General features: G+C 43.2%; 1 protein-coding gene across 1 annotated transcript in view; it reads right to left on the reverse strand.

The window, feature by feature from the left end:
- Positions 1 to 613: 613 nt before the first annotated feature.
- CREG2 (cellular repressor of E1A stimulated genes 2) overlaps positions 614 to 25,099 on the reverse strand; it is a 34,293-nt gene continuing 9,807 nt past the window's right edge. The window contains exons 3-4 of the mRNA XM_081264385.1: positions 2,611 to 2,724; positions 614 to 1,478 (exon numbers count right to left, since the gene is read on the reverse strand). Coding sequence (XP_081120511.1) covers positions 1,331 to 1,478; positions 2,611 to 2,724 — 262 coding nt within the window. The 3' untranslated portion in view covers positions 614 to 1,330. The remainder of the gene's footprint in view (positions 1,479 to 2,610; positions 2,725 to 25,099) is intronic.

Here is a 25,099-nt window from a genome sequence, read left to right on the forward strand (position 1 = left end):
CTATACATAATGATGGTTGTTATGTTATAGAGCATACCAAACCCACCGTAGAGAGTCATAATTATTATAGAAAAATAGAAAACTTGGATTGTACCAGATTCTTTATAGATTTCAATTGTAAGAGATCTTAGGTGTGTACACATCGGTCCATGCAGGATGTGTACTCAAATTTCGGAGACCTCTCCCCTTTTTTTTTTAAATCCTGAAAGCAGTGACAAATCATCTCCAGACAAATCAGTCACTGTCTTTCATACTCCCTTTAAGGATTTTCAGCGACTAAGCATTTTAGTAACTCTTTGTTCTTAAAATCATAAGCACTCATCCATTCTGCGCAGGGAGTTCAGGAGTCTGACCTTGAATATTGACTTGGCCATGCAGAGCCTTAGTTTCCTTGTCTGGAAGTGGCAATGAGGACACACCCTCATTGGTTGTAGGGCTTAAATGAGATGACCTCTGGAAAGCACCCTCAGTTACTGACCTCTTTCATCCTCCTTTCAGGCTCTGTCTTTGCTTGCTTCACAGCCTCACCTTTCTCCCTTTTCCTCTCTACAATCCGTGGCATGAGGTGCTTCTTATTTTGGATGCCATTCCTCATGCATGCGAGCGGGGAATTCTCTATAAAAAAATGTGAGCAGCTGGGATCTAAGAAGCTTGAAGCCAAATCTACCCCATTCTTTTCAGTGTTCTACCAACATCTGCTTCTACAGAATAGGCCTGTGCTGCAGACTCTGCCCGTTCTTACATTGCTGATCACATTAGAGGGGGGAGGAGTCCATAAGTGATCATAAGTGACTTTGGCTACAATCTAGCCAATGTGACTCAATGGTGTATTTGCAATCCAGGAGCATGATGAGTGACCCACAGACAGATCGTCCTCCACCCTCACCCTGTACAGTTTTGAGGCTGTGTGGTGCATATTCAACCCCTTTGTGGTCGCAATAAGCTTTGATCCAAGACACTGCGTTTGGCACAGAAAACAACAAAAACAGTCTCACAATATAGAGCCATCATATTGTACACACAGGCATAATTTTTTTTTCCTAAAGAATGGACCAGTAGAGGTCTCAGTGTGCCGTTTTGACAACCAAGAGGTGAGTCTGGATTGAACGCAATGGAAACGAAGACGATCTCTGTGAAGTACCTGTGAAAGTGGAGGATCTTCAAATGACCCCTTGAGTCTCAAGTCGTGCACAAGGCTCCCTCTTCATCCTCTCGTTCTGCTGTAGGTGACAGGGCACCATGAAGCCTTCAACAAAGAGACAGCGTTCAAGAGCTGTCACGTAAAAGGTTTTCACTATAATGCAAACAGCAGGGACTTCCTTCCATGGCATCAGGCCTTTCTAGGAACCGCTTTGAAATATTCCTCCTTTGAAATGTCAGATACACCTCCATACCATTTCTGGAGCCAAACATATTCTATTCTCATCTTCATGAAGAACCATTCATACTCACGGGGCCACTTCCTGATCCCTGGGTGCCTGAAGGAGCAAAGAGAGATCACAGTAAAGATGTTCTTATCAAAGGGGTGTGCTCTGGGCCAGGTTAGGGACCTTCAGACTCCTAGCCTTATTTAGGCTGAGAGCTGCTCAACTCAGCCAGAGGCAGAAGCTGAGGAGCTGGGTGTCAGGGCCTGGCACAGCTCTGGGAAGGCAGGAAGCTCACAGTCCCTACACTGAATGGCAAAAATCTCACATCTCGAGCCAGGCTCCTTGATTTGACCAAGTTCAACTGCTGACGAGCCGCGAAGCCTTGTGGGCCCTCAGTGCTCACCAGCCCCAGTATCCTTACCTGTCATCTGGGTGAGCCTGACGGTGCTTGGGTCAGGAAGGCATGTGGGGAGCAAATAAGGAGGCACCCATAAAACACCTGCAGTGGATGTCGGTGATTGTTAGTAGGAAACATCGAGAAAGGCTTCATGCTTCTCTGTGTGAAATGTTAACAAAACGGGGAGCCCATGAAACACGTCTGCTCAGGGAAAGGTTTCTGTTCCTGCAGCAAGCTCAGGACTGTGGGTCCAGGCTGAGAACCAATCAGAGTGGACAGGAGACATTCCAGTTCACCTTCTGTTATTGACCGACTTGCCTTCTCCCGCCACGGGCACCCCGGCACACATTGAGGGTAGAAGTTGTGGCTCACTGATCTTTTTAACTTCATAAAAATGTCCTTTATAACTAAAAATGTTATAAACATAGTTCAAAGACCAAGTCCAAACAGGGAAAAACATCTGCAACCAAGTAAATGCCAAGCGGGGACATGGGACCATGTCTGTTGCATTGACTTGATTAGGCAGGTTCCGTTATTTTCATGGTAGGGCAGGATATTACCAAAGGATGAAAATTGGTAGCAATTGTGCCTGGAACACTTCAATGTGGGGTGTTTTCCAAAGGTAGTGTCAGCCCACCGTGGGCCACCTTTCTGGCCTCCATGGCCTCTACTGCTCCTGCTAGTGGTCATGGTGGCCAACACAAAGTTGGCCACGTTGCCACTGAAGGGCAGCTCAGATCAACCACTGCCATTGCATCCATCCGAGGCATCCAATGGCACAACCATGAAAGCTATGTTTTATTATCGTATATTTCTGGGCCAACCAATTTTAGAGCATCTACACACCTTGAGAACATGGCCTGCTTGGCAAATTCTACTTCTTCTGGAGATACTGAAGTCATCTGGCCAGTGAGCGTTAACCGGACGCATCGGGAATCTTCTGGGTCCACGATGTTTTTCCTGCAGGTAAAGAATGTTTTTTCACATATTAAAACAATGACAGAGCCGCACGCAGTGGCACATGCCGATAATCCCTATGCCTTGGGAGGCTGAGGCAGGAGAATCTGTAAGTTCAAAGCCAGCCTCAGCAAAAAGGAGGTGCTAAGCAACTCAGTGAGACCCTGTCTCTAGATAAAATAGGGTGAGGATGTGGCTCAGTGGTCAAGTGCCCCTGAGTTCAAACCCTGCTACCAAACCATATAAATAAAAATAAAGTAACAATGACAAAACATCAGTCTGAAACACTAGGGATTTTGTGAAACATTTAAAGTGCTCGTCATATTTCTGAATATCTCATTCACACTTTTACTATAATTATGTTAAAATACTTTAGCATGATAGGTGTGCTTTCATAAGTGGAGGGTTACAGTTGAGAGGCTATCAGAAGTTATCGAAGTCAAGGATGCATGTGCCAGGAGAAATGGGAATTTGTTACCAAAAGATGACATTTCAGTTACTGCTCTAATTTGTATCTGGAATGTCCCCCAAAGGCCTGTGTAAAGAAGCCTTAGTCCCCAACTTGGCACTGTTGGGAGGTCGTGGAAACAGGAAGAGCTGAGGCTTACTGAGAGGTCTTCTAGGCGCTAGTAATATGCCCTTGAAGGGGATGGTGGGGCCTTCGTCCCTCTTTTTTTTTTTCTGTTTTTCTTGTAGCCAAGAGGTGATCAGTTTTACTATGCTACATGCTTCCCACCATGAAGTACTGCTCTACCACAGGACCAAAAACAACTGGGCCAACTGATCATGGACCAAGCCTCTGAAAACTGTGAGCCCAAAAAACCTTCTCTATAAGTTGATCATCTCAGGTATTTTGTTGCAGTAACAGAAAGCTAACTAACACAGTTACCTTAGAGGAGTAAGTTCTAGGATCTTCTGTACAACATCGTACCTAGAATTAACAATACAATATTGTCCCCCCCCCCTTTTTTTTTTTTTTTGTATTTGTGCTTCAAAACCAAAATAAAACAAAGGGACACAAGAAAATTTGGGGAGGTGAATGTGTCTATTCCTGGTATTTGCATATGTCTAAATTCATCAAATTGAACACTACAAGTATGTGCAATTCTTTAAATTAATTATACCTCAATAAAACTTTTTAAAAATACACACAACATGCCTACTATCTGCAAGACCCCACTAAGGAGTCAGTTTCTGAAATAATGCTGCCGTCCTGCCCAACTCTTCTCAGCCTGCAGATGACCATCTCTGTCTGTGTCTTTACTTGATCCTCCCTCTGTGCATGTCTGTGTCCTAACTTCCTCTTCTCATAAGGACAGCAGCCATATGGGACCATTCTAAAGATGACATCTTAACTTAGTTACCCCTTTTAGGATTCTGTCTCCAAATAATCACATCCTGAGGTTCCAGAGGGTCCTCAACGTGTGAATTTGGGGTGGGACAATTAATTCCATTAAAGCAATATAACTATTTTTATTCAAATGTTTTTGGCTTGACTATGATTTGGGAAGTTCACTGTGCGTGCAGTGATTGATGAAAAATGTACTAAGAGAAGCACTCAGGTTCAAACTCTAGACATTTGTGAAGCTCAATGAAAAAAAGCCTTAACTAAACACAAAACAAATACTAGATTCAATACCTTTCTTTTTTAGATTTTTTTTTTTTAGTTTTTTTTAAGGTGGACATAATATCTTTATTTTTTTATTTTTAAATGGTGTTGAGGATCGAACCTAGCGCCCTGCACCTGCCAGGCAAGCACGCTGCTTGAGCCACATCCCCAGCCCCTCTTTTTTAGATTTAAAAAAATTTTTTTTCTATTAAATTTTAAAGTATTTTAAGCTCATAAGAAAGTATGAAGAATAAAATAATAAACACTGATGTTCCTGTTGGGGCTCAGAAAAAGATACCTGAAAGTGGAGAGGGCAGTTTCCTCCCTGAGCCTCTCCTGCCCTCCTGCGGTGATCTGCACGGCTGTTAATTCAGAAGACTGTGAGGGGTGATGGGGAATTAAGAAAAACACGTAAACACTTAGAAAGACAGGTGAGATCCGGTGGTACCATCCTCTGGTGGAGGAACAGTGACCCAGCGCTGGCTCCACACATTTATTATATAGGCTTTATCATCAAAAGGCTATTTGTGGGCTGGGATGTAGCTCAGTGGCTAAGCGTCTGCCTTGCATTCGCAAAGCCCTGGGTTTGACCCCCAGTTCCAAAAAAGACCAAAAAAAAAAAAAACCCACCAAAAAAGAAATAAGATTTAAAAAAAAAAAGGCTATTTGTGAGGAATTTTTCTAGAAAGCAGGCAGACTTGAAGTTTACGGCACACATGATGGTCATCTTCTTAAGTTCAGAATCTTATTCCTAGGAGACAGGGTCTGCGACTCAAGGTTAAAACGGACGTCTCTGGGCGTTTGCCTGGAGAGACCAAGGGCCGGTGTGCCATAGAGCAACTGGGGAATGTGAACCCTGTGCTTTTGCTCAGGGAAATGTTAACCCTATACTCCTGTAATCCCAGGGCGATCACACCGCAACCACACGGTGATCAGACACCTTGATTCACATCACCACCTCCTGTTTCTCTCTCCTCTTTCTCCCTCAAGTCAAGCCATAGAAACCAGAATTCCTTATCCTCAAAGCAGGTCATAGAAACCAGAACCTCTTTTCTTTTTAAATTTTTTTTTTTTTTTTTGAGAGAGAGAGAGAGAGAGAGAATATTTTTAATATTTATTTTTTAGTTTTCGGCGGATACAACATCTTTGTTTGTATGTGGTGCCGAGGATCAAACCCGGGGCTGCATGCATGCCAGGCGAGCGCGCTACCGCTTGAGCCACATCCCCAGCCCAAAGAACCCCTTTTCCCCAAAGCTGACCATGGAACCTAAAAAGAGTACTCAAATTTCCCCCTGCCTTTCTGTACAAGAGTTGCCTGTAAAGCTATTCTGTGACCCACCTTGTCTGAGAGTAGGTCATGAGACCCCCCCAGATAGAAAGGGGTTCTGTCCTGTACCTGGGAGGAAGGCTGCAGAGGGTTGGGGAAAGTTTGAACAGGCAGGCCTCGCTGGGTTCCCCACTCTATTTCCATTAGCTTTTTATTCAGTTTCTACCTGACTGTCCAGACTTCGTCCATCAGCCTAAGCATAAAAATGGGCAGTTCACCTCAATCTGAAGTCTTCATGTCACGTAAAACTATGATTAAATAAATTACTTATGCTTTCCTCTTTTTGACCTGTTATCACAGGGATGTGTGTCACCAAAACTCTTAATTATTTTTGTATTTGGGGGTACTAAGGATTGAACCTAGGAGCTCTTCACCACTGAGCTATATAACCAGCCCTTTACATTTTTAAATTTTGAGACAGAATTTTGCTAAATTGCTCAGGCTGGCCTCCAACGTGCGATCCTCCTGCCTTAGCCTCCCAAGTGGCCAAGATTATAGGAGTGCACCACAATACCTAGCACAACTACCCTTTATGCTGGATATGAAAAGGGATCACCCTTTTCCTTCTCTACATACTGGAAACAAAGAAATAATGAGTAAGGTTAAAATGAGCAAAGGCACCCAAACCAGTGTTTTGCAGAGGTAAAGTGAGCTTGGGGTTTTAACAAGTCCTACAATTTGACAACCAACACAAATAAGGGTAGTGGTAAGTTTTGGAAGCCTACTGGATTGTCCAAGTCAGGAAGCAAAACTGATCACTCCAGTATTCCCCAAACCTTGCAAGATGTAGTTAGATTCCAGAAAAATGTTCACTTTGGTGGATTTAGTTCCTGACATGATCTTTGCATGACAACCTTCCTCCCATGAGTAAATCTCAGACTCAGAGAAAACATTGCTCTCTTTTCTTTTAGATCCTTCTGCAGCCATTTGGACTTATTTTGTCAATATCCATCATATAACTTTGTCAAATCTCAATATTTTGTAACTTTTGCCCCAGATCCTTCTTTAAAGAATAAAGGACAACATATACAATTGAAATTCCTCACAATTCACCCAGATGCCCTTCTCTTTCTTCCTTCTTTATTACCTTAAACTTGGTTTTTTTTTTTTACACTCATGCATGCTTTTATAACTGTGGATGCACCATAAGAACATCTTGTTGCTTTGCATATTTAACCCTTAACATACATATATCACATAATACCTGTTCTGCTGCAACTTCCTTGTTGGTTTATCAGCATTAAGTTGCTATTCTGTCTATCTTACTCTTCATTTTATTTCTCAATTGGCAAACTATAGCCTCTGGGCCACATTGGACTATCACCTGTTTTGTTCAGATTGAGAGGTAAGAATGGATTTTACATTTTTAAAATGTTGGGAAAAAAACATCAAAAGAAGAATACTTTATGACAGATGAGAGTTACAAGAAGTTCACCTTTTGGTATGCTGAAATAAAGTTTTATTGGATCACAACCACACACATTTGCTTCCATAGTGTGTATGGTCATGATGCAGCAGCAGAGTTGAGTTGTTTTGACAGAAACTGTGTGGCTTATAGCACTTAAAAAAATTCTATTTGCTCCTTACAGGAAAAAAAAAAATCACTGCCAACTTCTGTTTTAGGTTGTGGTAAGGAAAGAGGGGGCATTCCTTGGGCCCCTCCATGAAGATTAAATGCATGCATTCACATAATGTGTTAGAACAGTGCCTGCTGTGTAATAACCCTGAAAGGATGCTGCCACCATTTTGTTGTTCAATTTTTATGTGGGAGTGGCTGGAGGGCCTGGGATTGTGCCCAAATTTGTGGTATGATCAATTATGAAAATATTGAAGACTGTAGGACTCATTTGTGTTCCTTCAAAATTCTAATGTTAGAGACCTAACTTCCCATGTGTCTATATTTGGAGATAGGACCTTTAGTTAGATCTTACTTATTTATTTTTTTTTCTTTCTGTGGAGCTGATGAAACTGAAGTTTTGAGATGAAACGGGATTCACTGCTTCTGCTGGTGGGTGGGGTCTGCCCAAGCTGCAGGCCTCTGCAGCTGGGAGGTGCTGCGGGGCTCTTAAGGGCAGGCCACTCCCTCCAGTGTTGCAGAGACCCCAGCAGCTCATCTTCAGTTTGTTCTTCTTTCTGGGTTCTTGTCTTAAGAATTTGAAGAATGAAATCCACAGATGGGGATGAGTGAGTGTAATGGCAGGATCTATTGAAGAATAGAAATAGAACTCTTGCAGTTGGGCTGGGGTTGTGGCTCAGTGGTAGAGCGCTTGCCTAGCATGTGTGAGGCACTGGGTTCCATCCTCAGCACCCCATAAAAATAAATAAAGACATTGTGTCCATATACCACTAAAAAAAAAAAGGACTCTTGCAGTGCAGGAGGGGACCTGATTTTTCTCCCACCCATGGTGTGCTAGTATAGCACTTGGTTCACTGTTATTGGTCCAAACTTATGCTAAATAGGATTTGGAAAAGCATTAACTCTATTGGTCCAAGTTTATGCCATTTGGGGTTTGGAGACACACTAGAACTATTGGTCAGGTCTTGAGTTTCAACTTGGATTCAAGTGAGCTCTACTTCCATTTTCTCAAGGCAGGTCAGGGAGTAGGAGGTTGAGGTCACTGGATGGGATTGCAGCACTGCCTGGAGCACTTCTGCAGCAGGCCTTGTGCCATGCCCAGGCCTGGGGGCTGAAGGATGACAGGTCAGCTCCTTGGCTCACCTGGATGCTGGCTCACAGTGCCTGCATGGCAGGCTCCACGTGGCGGAGGCCGATGCTTGCTGCCCATGCTCACACCCACCCAGGCCACCCCTCGGCTTCTCCACTGCTATGCTGCCATCTGGCAGGGAGTATCAGGTGTGGCTTCCTGGCTTGGCAGCAGGGAAGCCGTGTCACTGAGTAGAACACAGGGTCTCAATTACAAGGGGCAAATGTTCTCCCACAGAGCTACAACCCTAGTCCTGAGATAAAGACTTTAAATAAATAATTAAGGTTAAATGAAGTTACAGAGCTGAGGCCATGATTCCTCAGGACTAGTGTTCTTACAGGAAGAAAAAGAGACACCAAAGAAACATGGGTACAGAGGAGAATCACAGGAGGACATGGTGAGAAGACAGCCATCTTCTGGCCAAGGCAGAAGAACTCAGGAGAAACCCAGCCAACTGGCAACTTATCCTGGACATCTCGCCTCTATAAGTGTGAGAAAATAAATTTCTGTATTTTTAAACTACCTAGTCTGTGGTATTTTGTTATGGCAGCTTGAGAAAACTAATACAAAGATTATAAGGACTGAATGGCACTCTTGAAATGATGAATATCAAAGGCTTCTCACTCTGCCTCTCTTGCTAAGAGTGTTGTAGAAGTACGTTGATATGGTGGTAAAAAGGATTAAATGAAGGGGATTGTGGATGATGTATAATGTGGGTAGAGGTTGATCTATAAAATTTGAAAGTATAGATTTTATATGGCTTCTAGGAATGTATTTTTACCATCCTAATGATATGATGATACCTAGCAGTATCATGGTAAAGGCCAGGCCCCCTTTAAAGACCATGACAGGTTCTTGGTAGGATGTGCCCGTCAGTTCCAATCTCCATACTAACTCACTATTCATCTGTCTCATCTCACAATGTGATCACTGGTAGATCAAATGATACAAATGCCAACTTTTTCCATTTTTAAGCCAAGTACAATTATTTAGCACGTGCTTATCTTCTGTATCTTCTTTTGATACAGTATACATGGATGTAGCAATAGATCAATACTAGAAATAAAGACTTAATTCAGTAGGTTTGGGTTGTTCAAACACTGCCCGTGTCAAAGAAAGGCCCATCTTCAGGAGGAGAGGCTCTTGACCAGCTCCTGAGAAATAACCTTTGCTCCTGTGAAATATCCTTCCTGATAAGAGCATTTTTTATATATATATGCTTGAAGTCCTGGGCTCCACTGTATCAGTTTGACCTTTGGGAGTTGGAAGACTGAGTACCGTGATCAGTCATGCAGGTGCTATCGTGTACACAGGACTGAATTACAGTAAAATCTCTGAACAGTAAGCCCATGTGAGTTTCCATGGTTGGTACCACTTTGCACAAATTGCCATGTATTGTGTCTGGGAGAATTAAGTATGTCCCTATGCAGTTCCACAGGGAGGAGACACCTGGAGGCATATGTCTGGATTTTCTGGGACCCTGCCCTATGCACTGTGAGCTTCTGAGTCTTGTGAGCCTTCCTAGCAAATCCCTCAGCCTGAGGGTGGTGTTGGGGACCCCGACACACCTGGTCAAGTAGACTCTGACAGCTCCTCTTTTCACGCCTCTGTCTTGAGGCGTGAATCACTAAAACTCACTCTCATCCAGCACATTACCTTAAAATCTTGAGAAAGCTGCCTCTGTCAAACAAAGCACATGTTTTGCTTATACTTAGGAAACATGTCTTTGCCTGCCTGACGTTTCTCCTTTATTATACATGCCATTGAGTCATCTGGAGAAAGGGAAAGAGTGGACATGCCCACATCTTCAGGTAAATTGCTTCATGCGGGAACACTGTGTTCCATTTGGAAGTGTCATAATCTGCCGTGTTTTTGACATTGCAAAAGTGTAATTGCCGAGTTGGGAATTTTCTTGTTGGTTCAGAATGACAGAATGTAATTACAAAAATAACTGTAAAAAGAGAATCTACATTGGGCTTTGTAAAATAAAACTGAGATGCATAAAAGAAAATAAGTAAAAATAGTAAGCAGGAACTAAATATACATGTAGTGGAACTATTAGAATCTGTCCAGACAAGATTGTCCTCAGTTTTACCCAATTTATTTGTTCACTATTAAAGCTAATTTCTTCAACAAAATTGCTCAGCTGTGAAAGCAATGGAATTAACACCCTTAAGTAAGTCATTATGGAATAATAATACATTACATTTAAATAGGGAGTATTTTTGCTTCTCTATTGCCAGTGGTCACATGGAATAAAAAGGGAATTATATATTTAAATAGGTAAATAGAGTACTTTCCATTTACCCAGTAAGGAACCCAGCTAAGCTTTGTATCACTTTCTTCTCCCTGGTGATAAGCAAGCTAATGGCCCCCCAAAGATGTCCACATTCTTATCTCTGGAACATGTGAATAGGCTACCTTATGTGATGAAAGGGAATTAACATTGGTGATCAGTTGACTTTCATTAGGAAGATTTTTCCAGATTAACTGGCTGGACCAATGTAATCACCAGGTAGAAGAGAGAGGTAAAGAACATGGTAAGAACATGGAAGTGACGTGATGTGAGGAAGATCCAACAGGCATTCCTAGCTTTGAATATGGAAGGGCACAAGAGCATGAGACACAGGCAGCCTCTATGAGCTGGAAAAGTCAAGGGAATGGACTCTGCTCATGGCCTTCAGAAAGGAAGACAGACTGCCGCATGTAGGATTTAGTCCTTGGCTTCTAACCTTCACAACTACAATGTGATAAATTTATATTGTTTTAAACCACTAAACTGGGGTAATTTGTTACAGCAGCATCAGGAAACTAATCTTAAGGAAACTAGATGGCGACCTGCTGTCAGTCACATGTGTTCACACACCTGAGGTTACTGACAGCTGTTGCTCCTGGAATGACCAGCAAATGCAAGGCCAACCAGGAAAGAGGACACTGTGTACCCTGGGACCCTGATTGATGGCTGTCAGTTTATGGACCATTTTTATAAACATAAACTATGGGAAGTTCCTCCTCTTGGTGAAGCATCTCAAATATTGTGTAGTTATCCACTTCACTGTCTCACACAGCTTTGGAAATTCTATTCCATACCCAGGTCCTGGGCACCTGAATTGTCTAAGTCAATTAGACTCTCTTATCCCCAGCCATAGTGATGGATTCATGGATTTGCACAAGAGCATGTTTGCTAGTTAAAGCTCAGCTGCTACTCCTGAGGCCTTCTGGGATGAAAACTCTCTTACTCTTCTTTGGACTCTTTCTGGTGAGCTCCTCACTTTTGTTGGAAATAAACAGGGCGGCATGGGTACCCAGGAGTTGCTGGCTGCCATATTAGATTAACAAATGGGGCCACCCTTAAAATGAACCAGACACTGCAGAAGGCAGAGAGAGGAGGGAAAGAAATCTCTTGGGCTGAAATTGAAGAGTCCCTAAGAAAAGGCTCCCTCTGGACCTTTCAGTCATGTGAACTAATATATTTCTTAATTCTTTAAGCCCACTTGAGTTTATTGCTGATTCTTTCCACTGAAAAGTTTCTCACTAACTGAAGAGGTTCAAGTTTCTGGAATATGTTTGTGTCTGTTCTTAGAATGGATGGTATGATCAAGACATGTCCACCTAACGTAGAGTGGTATTCCTAGTGATCCATGACATTTATTTAATAAAGGCAGTGAAGTTATTATAGAACTATGTCAAGCACACTCTTGTGTACACCTCACTCTTTTCATGTCGCCTTGTTGAAGTTGGGACTCAGAGATGCGGTACCATAGAAGAGAGATACTCTGGCTACTGTGATTGCTTTGAGTAATCAAGTTCTTTGTCTCCAACCCAGAAGTCTTTTGTCTCCTGCTGGAATCCGTAAACTGGGGCAGGCTAGTGTGTTTGCAAATAGGGTAAACACTTCTTGATACCAGGTAAAAATACCACATTCTTTGGTTTGGGTTGGAATTGAATCACTTTAGAACCAATAAGATAAAAATCTTTAATATTTTTAGCTTATCAGAAGCTCAGATTTGCAAATACAGATGCCCCTCAGAATCTACATAGAATTGGTTTCATGAACCATAACCTCTCTGGATACCAAATCTAAGGACACCCAAGTTCCTTATATAAAATATAGTATTTGTGTATGACCTTATATAAAATATAGTATTTGTGTATATCCTTCCATGTACCTTAAATTATCTCTAGATTATTTGGTAATACACAATTAAATGTAAATGCTATGTAAATAGTTGTTATATACTGTATTGTCTGAGGAATAATGAGAAGAAAAAACCCTGCACATGTTCAACACAAATGCAATATTTTTCAAATATATTCCACCCCATTGGCTAAATCCACTGCTACGAATGTAGAGAGTTGACTGAATCTGTCAGCCTTTGACTAACAAAGATCAATTATTTAGGGCTGAGGAATGTAGCTCCGTGGTAGACACTTGCCTAGCCTGTTCAATGCTATCCTTCCTTTTTTCCTCCCTCTTCTTCCTCTCCCTCCTTCGTCCCTTTCTTCCTTTCTTCCCTTCCTGTTATGTATGAACCCGGGCTGTCGAACAGGCTGAGCATATGCTCCACCACTGAACCACACCTCCAGCCCCTAGAAATGCTGTTTTTAAACAGAGATGTTTCCTATTATTGGGTTTATGTGGTAGGGTGATGAAAGAACCCTTGCTGGCATGAAGTTTGGAAACTGCTGGCTTAGTTCAGGGCCTTTAAGAGTACATCCTCAGCCAGCAGATGTAAGTAGCATTGGCACAAAATGTCTGTAAGAACTTCTCCCAAGTCTCTCCATATTCTTTGGTCCCCTGTCTAGCATTCTGCCCAAGCCCCCTGGTCTTATACACCATCTGCTATTTCCTGACCTCCAACTCAAACTCCATTCCTTGGTGCCTGACAGAGTAAGAAAAAAAAAACACTATTAAAGAAACAATAACTTATTTTTGAATCTGTGCATCTGCCTATTTTTAGGAGAGAGATGGTAGTGTTGGTAGCAGAAAGTAGTAACTGTCTGGAAAGAGTGCTTTTTGTTTAGGAAGGCACCTGGATGAGTCTGATTATCTAGGTGAGACCCTCTTCACAGTGCACAACAGGCCAGTGTTTGGAAACCACTATGAACTGAATGTTTGTGTCTCCCCAACCCAAACTCCCTGTGTTAAAATCCTTTATACCCAAACTGATGGTATCAAGAAATGGATAGGGATTGGTCACGGAGGTAAGCTTGCAGAGAGCTCTCTCAGCCTCTTCCCACCACATGAGGACATAATGAGAAGCAGCCACAAGACTTCGAGAAGGAAATATCCTTTGTTTAAGCCCTTCAGCATGAAAATTTGTTACAGCAGCCACAATCAACTAAGTCAGAGAGAGAGAGAGAAAGAGAGGAAAGGAATCAAGTGTGTACAATACTGTAAATGGGAGGCACATTCCCTAGTGAATTTGCAGATTCTTAACCTGTAGGAGATGCAGAAGGAGTTTCCTGAGACCCAGAGAAGAAAAGACAGACCCAGAGAGGAGACCCGAGTCTGGCAGGGATGGACCCTCTACACGGCAGAAGGCAGGGGGTAAGGGTCTGGCCGGCGAGTGGAGCATGGATGGCCTGTGACATGGTTTCTGTCCTTTGCTATACCTGGGGTTGCCATATTTATTTATTTATTTATTTATTTATTTATTTATTTATTTATTTATTTATTTTTTAAAGATAGAGTGAGAGAGAGAGAGGGAGAGAGAGAGAGAGAGAGAGAATTTTAATATTTATTTTTTAGTTCTCGGCGGACACAACATCTTTGTTGGTATGTGGTGCTGAGGATCGAACCCGGGCCGCACGCATGCCAGGCGAGCGCGCTACCGCTTGAGCCACATCCCCAGCCCTGGGGTTGCCATATTTAGTAAATAAAAACACAGGTTACTCAGTTGACAGTTGAATCTGAATTTCAGATAAGCAACTTTTTTTTTTTTTAATACAATGGATGGGACATACTCAGACACATTTAATGGGCACCTTGTGTTCTCCACACAACCCCTAGCTGTGCCCTCCTCTCCACTATTCTCCAATAAAAGCCAGCTGCTGCATCTCCTATCCCTGGGTGGTGGGAGACAGCAGCCTCCAGAGGTACTGATAAGACCTCTGGTGGTAACTGGAAAGGGAGGACAAAGGAGCAGGAGGGTCCCTCACTGCCTGTATCCTTGGCACCAGAGGGAATCCTGGGGATGTCTGGCAGCTCCCTGCCTCCCACAGTTGGGGCCAGCTTAGTGATTTCAAGTTTGTATGGCTGGCACGGGGGATTTGTGGGGCTGGGGAACTTGAGAACCTGAGCGGTGTGGATTCTGTCTCTCCTTGAGGTCAGTGGACATTCTTCAGGGGCATGTCTCTCTTTTCACCTGAACTTGAGGTCACCCCGCCCAGGCTCTTCTTGGACGAATAGTTTGTGACCCAAGGGCATTTAGGTCTCAAGTGTAGGACCGGAAAAGTCCCATCTGCTCCTTCATAGGTGGCCACCTAGAGAGGCCAGAGGGAGTCTGCCCTGCTCAAAGACCCCTGGTCAAGAGTGGCAGAAGCTGTCCCGGAACGCGATTCCTGCCTGTGTTCGCTACTTTGAGCAGCTCTGATGCTCACCCCGAGCTCTGCAAGTCGCCTGTGCTGGGCGGCACGCTTGAACCCAGCCAGGAACTTCTTTTGACCTTTCAAATTTTCCCTATAAAAGACTGTATGCAATACAATATGTGATGATTTAGTCTAGGGGAGTCGGGGGACCAAAATAGTAAAAGGTTCTGTTCTGGGTTTCATGCCCCAGATGTGAGCCTCATAGATCGGGGTTCCAGAATGCTGCTAAACAGGGAGAATGATCAGCCATGCCCTGCTTATGTGCAAAACAGGGGATCAATGACCTGAGAAATTAAAAAAGACACATTGAGACAGTGAGTTCGTATGCAAATGGTTTCCAATTACAAGAGAGGATTGCCTTCCAAATATGTAACCTCCTTCGAGAGAAGTAATCCTCCTCTTTCTATAATAATTTCTTTTTTTTTTTTTTTAGAGAGAGTGAGAGAGGAGAGAGAGAGAGAGAGAGAGAGAGAGAGAGAGAGAGAGAGAGAGAGAGAGAATTTTTAATATTTATTTTTTAGTTCTCGGCGGACACAACATCTTTGTTGGTATGTGGTGCTGAGGATCGAACCCGGGCCGCACGCATGCCAGGCGAGCGCGCCACCGCTTGAGCCACATCCCCAGCCCTAATAATTTCTTTAATACATTTTTATGATCTACTATTTTGTAAGAGCTTCAGAAGGGATACATTGTTCTAATACATATACATGCAACCTTCCCAAGCACTGTATATGTTAATGGTTAGTATATTTAAAGATCTGTTTTATCTTTATGTATTTGTTTAGAGAAATGTTGGAAAATTTTTAAAAAATGTTAGAGGAAAGAATATTATGTTCTTGGAGAATTTAGGAAGCTATACCAACGTGCATAAGCATACTGAGAAAAGGGTATTAAAATATTTGCTCAACTTGACTTAGATTCTTTAAAGTATAGAATGTTTTTTTATTATACTTAACAAGGAGGGAAGGAACCTCATTCAGAAACGAAGTGAGGTTTTCTAGCAGTGCAGGAAACGCATGGGAAGATTCTGTTTATGAATTGAAGGGGAAGTATCAACTGTGTGGTTTGCCCTGGCAATGGTGAGCTGTCTGGGTGCGGGAACAGAGGATGAGGAAACTTGGTGTAATGCAGTTGGATGAGGGTAGGGAGGAACTTCAAAGGTGAGAGAGGCAGAGGCAGTAAGGGGGTGGGGGTATGGGGGGTGGCTCTAACCTGGGAAAAGGGAAAGGGGAGTTGGGAGGTGCTAACAGGCAGTGAGCTTGTGATGGATGCAAAGGAATGGCATTTGGTCCTAGCAGGTTGCGAAAGGGTTAAACAGGAAGGATTTAGGGTAAAGTTCTCAGAATGCAGATTCTGGACTTAGTGCATTTGCTAGCAAATCTGGGGTGTCACCCTGGGAGTAGGTGGTGAGAACTTGGCTGGGGAAGTTGGTGTATAGGATGGGCCATCTACACAATGCTGAGTCAGAGTGGCAGCAGAGAAGAAAATGGTGAGATCTCTGTAGCTTCTGTTTTCCAATTTTGCTGGTGCCCTCCAAGGTAATCCTAGAATAAATACCATTCCCCTCTGCTGTGCTAGTCTTTCAGACATCTGCAGAAAGCACTTATGCTGTTCCTGGGGCTGTTCTTACCCAGGCTAGTTTGAGCTGTTTCTATTAAACCATGATATCCAGAACCATGGACCTCAACACTCTAGCAGGTAGGTATTCAAAGTGGAGGCAGCATATCGAGTCCACGCCCTCTGTTCCATTCTTCTAGGGAAGCAGTTAAAGAGCAAGTCCATTATTATTTCAGTTCATTTTTAATGCAATCATAATTTTACTGCTTGGCACACCCATGTCATGCCGCATCCTGTCTTGTTGATTTTTCCCTGATTTTGTCCTCCCTTCTTAGCACCGTTTTCCTGGTTATGACTTTGGCTTTTGTCTTAATCTGTGGATTGTTGCTAATAACACGACACCACAAAACTCCATAAAGAAAAGAGGTTGTTTTGGCTTATGGCTGTGGTTCCAGGTGGAGGGGCCACATCTGATGATGAGAAGCTTGCTGGCGGTCCCTGAGTACCACATAAGAGGGAGTGCAAGAGAGACCTAGTCCACCTGGTTTTTAGAGCAGACCCATTCTTGAGATAACCCATCAATCAATTTATCCATTTATCACATGAATGAATGAATTCATTTTCAAGGATAGAGCCCTAACTACCTCTTCAAGGTCCCACCTCTTCATATCTTACAGTGGGGATTAAATTTCATCATGAGTTTCAGAGGGGACAAACCCCATTCAAGCTACGGCAGCTTCTCTTGACAATGTTTCTCTCTCCCAAACAGAATCCACTATATCAGACTCCAAATCAGCTCAAACCCAAACTCTTCTCCCAGATCCCTGGTACCTAGAAGTTTTCAGGGAATTCTAAATAGTCAAGGAAACAGAAACACTCTATTTAAAGTTCAGAATAAACTCTACCCTGTAAGTAAACCCCTTTTGGACATTCAACCACTGTTGGTCCACCCAGTTTCATATTCTTTGTGAAATTAGGTGTAAGAGAAATATACAAATATAAATCTACCCCCAATATTATTAGCTCGTCTGGTCCGTGAGAATGTGACTATGCAGGTTCCTGTCAAATGACTCAGGGACCTTGCTATGGTTTTGATCTTGAAGGTCCCTTAAAGGCCCTTGTGTTCAAGGCTTGGTCTAGGGTGACACTATTGGGAGGGTGGTGAGATCTTTGAGGGGTGGGCCTAGTGGGAGGTCCTTAGGTCATGGGGGCGTGTCTTTGGAGGGATTAGGGGATCCATGCCCCTCCCTCATTCTCTCTTTCACTTGAAGTGAGTGGTTTTCCTTCCACTTCCACTCCTGCCCTGCTGCCTTGCCATAGGCCCCACGTAATAGGCCCATGGACTAGAATCTACAAAACTATGAGCCAAAATAAATTTTTTTCTCTTTAAACATTAACTATCTTGGGCTGGGGGTGATGGCTCAGCTGTGGAGCGCTTGACTAGCAAGTGTGAGACCCTGGTTCGATTCCTCAGCACCATATAAAAATAAATAAAGATATTGTGTCCAACTACAACTAAAAAAAGTTAACTATCTCAAGTAGTTTGTTTTAGCTACAAAAAAATTGAGTGGCTTATAAACAGTGGATACTTACTTTTCACAGATCTGGAGGCTGGGAAGTTCACTATCAAGGCAGGGTCTCAAGGGGGCTGCCTCCTGCTTCGTAGATGGCACCTTCTGGCTGTGTCCTCCAAGGGTGGAAGAGGCAAGGGTCTCTTTCTGGCTTCTTTTATAAGGACACTAAGACATTGTGGTGTCCTTATAAAACAAGCAGGATCCATGTCATAGCAGCTAGTGAATAAGTCCTTAATTATGTAGTAAGCCTTCTGGGGTCTGCCTCTCCTGCTAGAGTTCAAGCCCTATGAGGGGCGCACTCCCCTGGCTCTCCACAACCCTAGCAGCTAACACAGAGCCTTAAACGTGGAGTGGGGCATGAATATTTGTTGCATGGACTATTTGAAGCGGGCCTTGAGGGCTGGTGCATTTATTTTTCAGTTGCTACTGTATCAAATTACCACAAACATTGTGGCTTAGAACGGCACAAATTTATTCTTTTATAGGTGTAGAGGTCAGAAGTCCAAAGTGAGCCTCACAAAACCAAAATTATAAAGAGATTATAAATAGTCAAGGAAACAGAAACACCCTATTTAAAGTTCCTTTAAGTATACCCACGTCCAGATTGATTAAAAATATTGACATGGATGTCTCAATCTTTTCCCTTCTCTCGAAGGCAGATGTCGTCTGTTCATCTTTATCCTGGGCTGCTTCCTTCTGGAAGTTCCAGAGGAAAATTCACTCCTTGCTTTTTCAGCGGCCAGAGCCACCTGCAGTCCTAGGCTCAGGGCCCGTCTCTGTTATCACACCACCCTCTTGTTTCTATCCTTCCAAATCCTACTCCTCACTTTAATTTTCTCTCTTTCTCTTTCTGTGCGAATCCTTCTGATTATTTTTGGACTCCTGGATTAGCCGGAATGACCTTTCCCTTCACAATCTCTGACTTAATCACACCTGCCTTAGAAAGCACCATAGTCATGCATTCTGGGGACCAGGACATGAACATCTTTGGGGGAGCTGTTAAATCAGCCTACCACAGATACCCGGGTGTGAGAGTTTCAACGTACTTGCAGATGGAGATAAAAACATGATAATTTATTTAAATGTATGCCGTGGCTCTCTTTGGTATTTTTGGTATGTCCTGATTGCACTTATTTATAATATCAATATTTTAAAATATAGAAGTGAAATACTGGCTAAAATGCATGTGCTATTCAATGGATGAAGGTAAACTTTAATATATTTTAAGCACATCAAAGTGAAAGAAATATGAAAACTCAAGAGGAAGAGGTTATAAATGGAAGTATCTTGCAAGACTTGCCCCTCAGAGTGGATTTAGCCCAGGAAGGGACTCTAGTCCCCCATCCTGTCCTACTGTGTGTGGCTGGCCAGTCAGTGTCTGTTGAATCTTAAGATTTGACCCAAGAGTGACATGAGTAAGAGAACTTCCTTTAGATACGTATATCCAAGGCTGGTGAACAATACATCGAATTCATCCCAAGAATTCATGGATAAAAACATTGAACTGAAAACTTTCCAGGCATAGAAAAAGTATCCTAAATGGGATGCAAAATTCAGAGACTGGTTGGGTCTGTGGCTTTCACAAATAAATTACACTGAAACAGACTGTTGAAAAGACGGTTTGTGGGCCTAAAGAGAAGAAGTGACCACATACAGGCAATTATGGTTGGGAAGGATGTCCTATCAAAAGGGTGTCCCAGTCTGGCATGGTGGCACACCCCTGTGATCCCAGCTACTCAGGAGGCTGAGGCAGAAGAATCCAAAGTTGGAGGCCAGCCTGGACAACTTAGTAAGACCCTGCATCAAAATTTTAAAAATTTTAAAAAGGCAGGGTTGGGGTTTACAGCTCAGTAATACAGCACTTTCCTAGCATTTTCCAGGTGCATCCTAGATAGGAAAGCACTGGAGAATTTTAGGCAGGACAGTAGAATAATGAGATGAGCATTCTGGAACTATCCCTCTGGTTTAGGGTGAAGAACGGGTTGGGTAACAGGGTCAGTGGAGATCCAGGTAGATCAGCTGGGAGGATTTAAAGAAGACAGTGAGCAACAGTGGCGGCTTGAGCCAGGGGCTGGAGATAAGCAGGGGTCAAGGAGAGGTGAGACCAGAAGACCAGGTGACCTTGTGGCTGTTGTGGGCCATGAAGAGGGAGGAAGAGCCCCTGCTCTGAATGACCACATGGGTGAGGAGCCCTAGACAGAGGAGCCTTCTGGGGGATGAAGAGGAGGCTGAGTTTGAGGAGGCTGTTTGAGGTGTCCTTGAGATGTCCAGGAAGCAGACTTGGTGTCCGGAGTTCAGATAAGAGGTTTGGGCTGAGAATATGAGTTTGGGAGTCACTGGCACATAGGGGTGATGTTTAGGGATGGACAGGATAGGACAGGGAGAAGAGGAGAGTGAGAAGACTCCAGATGGGTTCATGAGAGCTTCTCTGTCTCCACCAACTCCAGATCAATGTCCCATAAAGAAGTGAACACATCCAGATTGAACAAGTATTTCCATGTGTGAATACTGTCTGTTTTCATCTTTATTGTGACAGTGCTTTGTACATAGCCCAGTAGATGCTCAGTGGATATCTGTTGAAGTGACAAATTTATTGGAATATGCCGCCTGTATGCATCTGTATGCACATATTTAAAGAAAGTCGTGTCTTGCCTTAAATTGCAGTGCGAGTCATAGGATAGAAATTGTATTCCAACAACTTAAACCAACTTAAAATATACTTCTCAGTTTGGGTAGGTTCTGCAGTTTCTGAGTCAGTTCTTTCTGAAATGTGGTTGGGGATTCTAAGTGCTTCCAGTATGTGGCTATATAGAGAGGCAGGTGTCCTGGGGGGAACAGATGGGCCGAGGAGCTGCGTTTTCTGGGATTGAGTTCAAGCCCATTAGAATCTGGCCTGTGGGTTCCTGTGCAAGTTCCTTAGATTTGCTCTGCCTCAGTTTCCTCATTGTTGAAATAGGACCAACAACAGAACGTCTCCCACAAGATTTTATATCACATGAGTTATTTGTCAGTTGCTTGGAACCCTGGCATGGAAGTATAATGAATATCTTATATTTAATTTTCACAATATACTTCATATTATGCTTATGAGACTTGGAGTAAATGGGCACTGTCAATATTCATTCCCATTTTTTTTCCTACCACCCCCAATTCTGCATTGAGAAAACAGCTATTAAGGATAATAGCTACCATTTAACAGTATACTGAACTTGTGCTAGAAAGTTGGCAAACATTGAAACATTTCATTCCCACAGCAAATGTACAGGTACTATTATTCCCATTTGGAGGTTAAGAAAATAAAGAATCAGACAATTTATGTGAATTGTTCAAAGCAAGGCAGATATTAATTGGAGAATTTAGGATTCCAATCAAATGCAAATCAGAAGCTCTTTCATCTACTGCAGTCATTCTTAAATTTAAATGTGCATCAAAAGCTTCCTGACCATTCCTGAAAACACATAGATACCAAGCCTCCTAGCTTCAGAAACTGCTGGTACCCAGAAACAGGCATTTATGAGCAGATCAGACAGCTCTTCTGGTCTCGGGTTGCCCCCAAGCTCAGTTGACACTGCAGTCCAACAGATGACTCCAGAATGATCCCCAGTGGGGTCCGGCTGGCCTCAATCCTGTTCCCAGGCCCAGGGATAGGAATCAGGTTGCAGCTACAGGTCTTCAGCATCTCTTCAGGGGCCATGCTGGCTCCACATTCCCAGGATCAGCTGACCCATGATGCCCTGCTAATTCCCCTGCTGCCCGAGGGTCTCACTGCAGTTCTGACCTCCAGTTGGGTACCTCCCTGAGACCATTCCCAGCAAGCATCTAGCTCCCACTTGTATTCTGCCACCACTGCCAGCACCTGTCCTAGGCAGGTAGTTGACATGCTGAGCCCTGGCTAGCTGCGCTCCTCAGATCACTCCTGGCTCCCCTGCTTCAGCTGTCAGAGTCCGAACAGTAGCAAACCCTTCTCATCACCACCCCATAGAGGGGCTCACTTAGACCCAAGAAACCATCAGGGTATGCTTCACTTATTTCCTCATTTCACATTACAGTGGATCCAGGAGTCATCCCTATATATGCATTATCTAATGACATCATCCCTGCATTGCACCTTCAGTTGTCCTTTGCAAAATCACACTATTCATCTTGTTTGGAGATGCTCAGCAAACGATGAACTATAAAAGAGAAACTGCCTGCCATTCAAATATCTGATTCATTTGAAAGGAAAGAAGGTAGCTACAGGGACAGCCGACGCCCAAGGGAATGGAAGATTGGGTGCTGGTTAGAGCTGTTTGTAGAGACCCTGCAGCTAAGAGCAGGGGCTGTTATGGAAAGTAATACTGTACTATGCATTTTTCTGTCTTGCATTTCCCAACCCCTCAATCTCCTGTTCTGTAAAATGAAAGGCAGGAGTGGATGGTCAGGACCCTTCCAGCAAAGAGACGTCTAAACACACTGAAGTCCAGGCCAGGCCCCCACGGACCTAATTCCTCCATCCATGCCCTTCCTGCCTTCAGTCACTACCCAGTAATCCGTTCAAATTATTAATCCAGAAAATGGATTAATCCACTGATGACGTTACAGCTCTCATAATCCAGTCTTTTCACCTCTGAATATTGCTGCATTTCCTAACACATGAACTCTCTGGGGACATCCCAAGATCCAAACCATAACACCGTATGTCCCAGCAATGCCATTTCTAGGGATATACCAATGGGAAGTGAAACAGGTCTGAACAAAAGCCTGTACACGAATACTCATAGAAACACTATTCATGATAGTCAACCATGGAACAAGTGCTCATCCACTGATCAACATATAAATATAAATAGATAAATAAAATGAGATACATGCATACAATGGAATATTATTTGTCTATCAAAAGGAATGATAATACTACAACATGGTGAAACTTGCAAACAATGTGAATGAACAAGGCAGTCACAAAATGCTGCATATTGTATAATTCCATTTATTTGAAATATCCAGGATAGTCAAATCCATAGAGATAGAAATAGATTAATGATTGCCAGGAGCAATCTTTTTTTGGTGGGGGAGGCATCCCAGAGATTGAACTCAGGAGCACTCAGCCACTGAGTCACATCCCCAGCCCTATTTTATATTTTATTTAGAGACAGGGTCTCACTGAGTTGCTTAGTGCCTTGCTATTGCTGAGGCTGGCTTTGAACTCGTGATCCTCCTGCCTCAGCCTCCCGAGTAATCACAGGTATAAGTCCGACACATGCATCTCTCTTAACAGTACTAAAAAGCTTTAAGGAGGGCATATATTTATGGAAGTTGCATTCTCATCATGTATTTATGTCATTTCTGCTTACAATGGAGTCATGTCTAACAGGTGAGTCAATCATTTGTGAACTGGATGGGGAGAGGCGGTTAGAAGATGGGGGTAGGCCAGTGTCAGGACAGAGACATTAGAATTATTAGCAAACTCATCAACTAGATTGGAACCATATGGACAAAACTTCATGGGACTGCAATAAAATTGGGATAGAGAAGTGGCTATGAGATAGGACCCCAGCGATGAGCGCAGAGAAAATACTGGGATACCTGCTTCTCTAGCTTTCTCCTTGCAGACTCTTCCTAGACAGCTCTTTTAAAGGTTTCTCAGGTTGATACTAGCTCCAGGAATAAAGGAATGTCTGGACACAGGAGGAGAAGAGGTAAGGCAAATCTGAACAGAGGGCAATTTATTTAGAAGATTTATCTATTGCCTCCAAGGGGAATGAACAAGAATCTGTGAAGAGAAATTGGATTCAGCTTCAGTATTGGATTAGGGCCAGGCCCTGTGATTTGAGATTCACAGCACGACTCAGGTGGACCAGACTCCAGACAGAGATTCATCTTGGCTATCAGCAGTCAAGCTACTGCAAATACGTGCCTGCTCTGTACATTACTTGATGGTGCACATCCAGAGAGTGACTGAATGAGCAGAGTGCCTTCCAAACACTGATCTAGGGGACAAATCTCAGAGCCTGCCTTCGGAATTAGGTTGGGCTGAGCTTTCCATCTATTGTACTGCATGTTTATTCCAAATTTTATTCATCTGTTATTTAAAATTAAAAGATAGAGGCAAGGAGGGGAGGGACAGAGAGAAGTGGCTGCAGGTCATTGTCATTTCCAGAATCTCTTTTGTATAAGGCAAACCAACCCTTTACCTACACCCTCCCCCTTAATTATCCTGTTCCACTAAGGAGTCCTCTTCCTGCAGATGTGCCTCCAATATTCAGGAGCTGCTTACAAGAAAATGCAGGCATGATATCTACATGCAAGCAAACTGTCCCAATGGCTCTAGTGCACAATTGACTCTCTGCAATCTGCACCCCTCCCAGTATGTCACTCCAAGGAATCCGATTTCTAAACAGCGTCCAGGCTATGTCTTATGTTGCCCTTGGTTTCAATCCATTCATAGCCTGGCACCTCCTCAGAAACTAGATTCCTCTGTAACCCTGAACTTAGCATCTTCTCTCAAGACAAACCATACTTGGGTGTGGTCAATTAAAGAGCTCTGAGAAAAGATGCTGCTCACTGTTAAAGCAGAGATGTCTTCAACCTGGGGGGGGTAAAGAGGGGTGACGAGTCATGGCAGCATCCACAGAAATTTTTCATTAAAAGCCTTCATGGGAAGAGGGGAAAAGTGCTTCTGAGACCCACCTGTCTCGAAAACCAAATCAAGTCTACCTAGGAACCCAGCCTTTGTCCAAAATAGCCACTGAGATATTTCCATTTCAGGAAACACCTCTGGTCAATCTCTGGGGGTTTCATTTATATCTTGATCTTCAAAATGAAAATTGACCCAATATCAACAAGCAGAGTATAATTCAACAAAAGTGTCTCCTTGTCTCCCTTAGGAGCCAACCTAAAACCTACGGTGTATAAATTTGCCTGTTCCATAAGGAGAGATGTTACAATGGAAAAATGATTTGGGGGTCCTTTTTTTGTCAATGAATATTTATTAAATGTTCATTAAACCATGCCTCTGGTCTTAGCATAAATTCAC

The sequence above is a fragment of the Spermophilus citellus genome, assembly GCF_964194105.1.
Source record: "Spermophilus citellus genome assembly, chromosome: 13".
Taxonomy (NCBI): domain Eukaryota; kingdom Metazoa; phylum Chordata; class Mammalia; order Rodentia; family Sciuridae; genus Spermophilus; species Spermophilus citellus.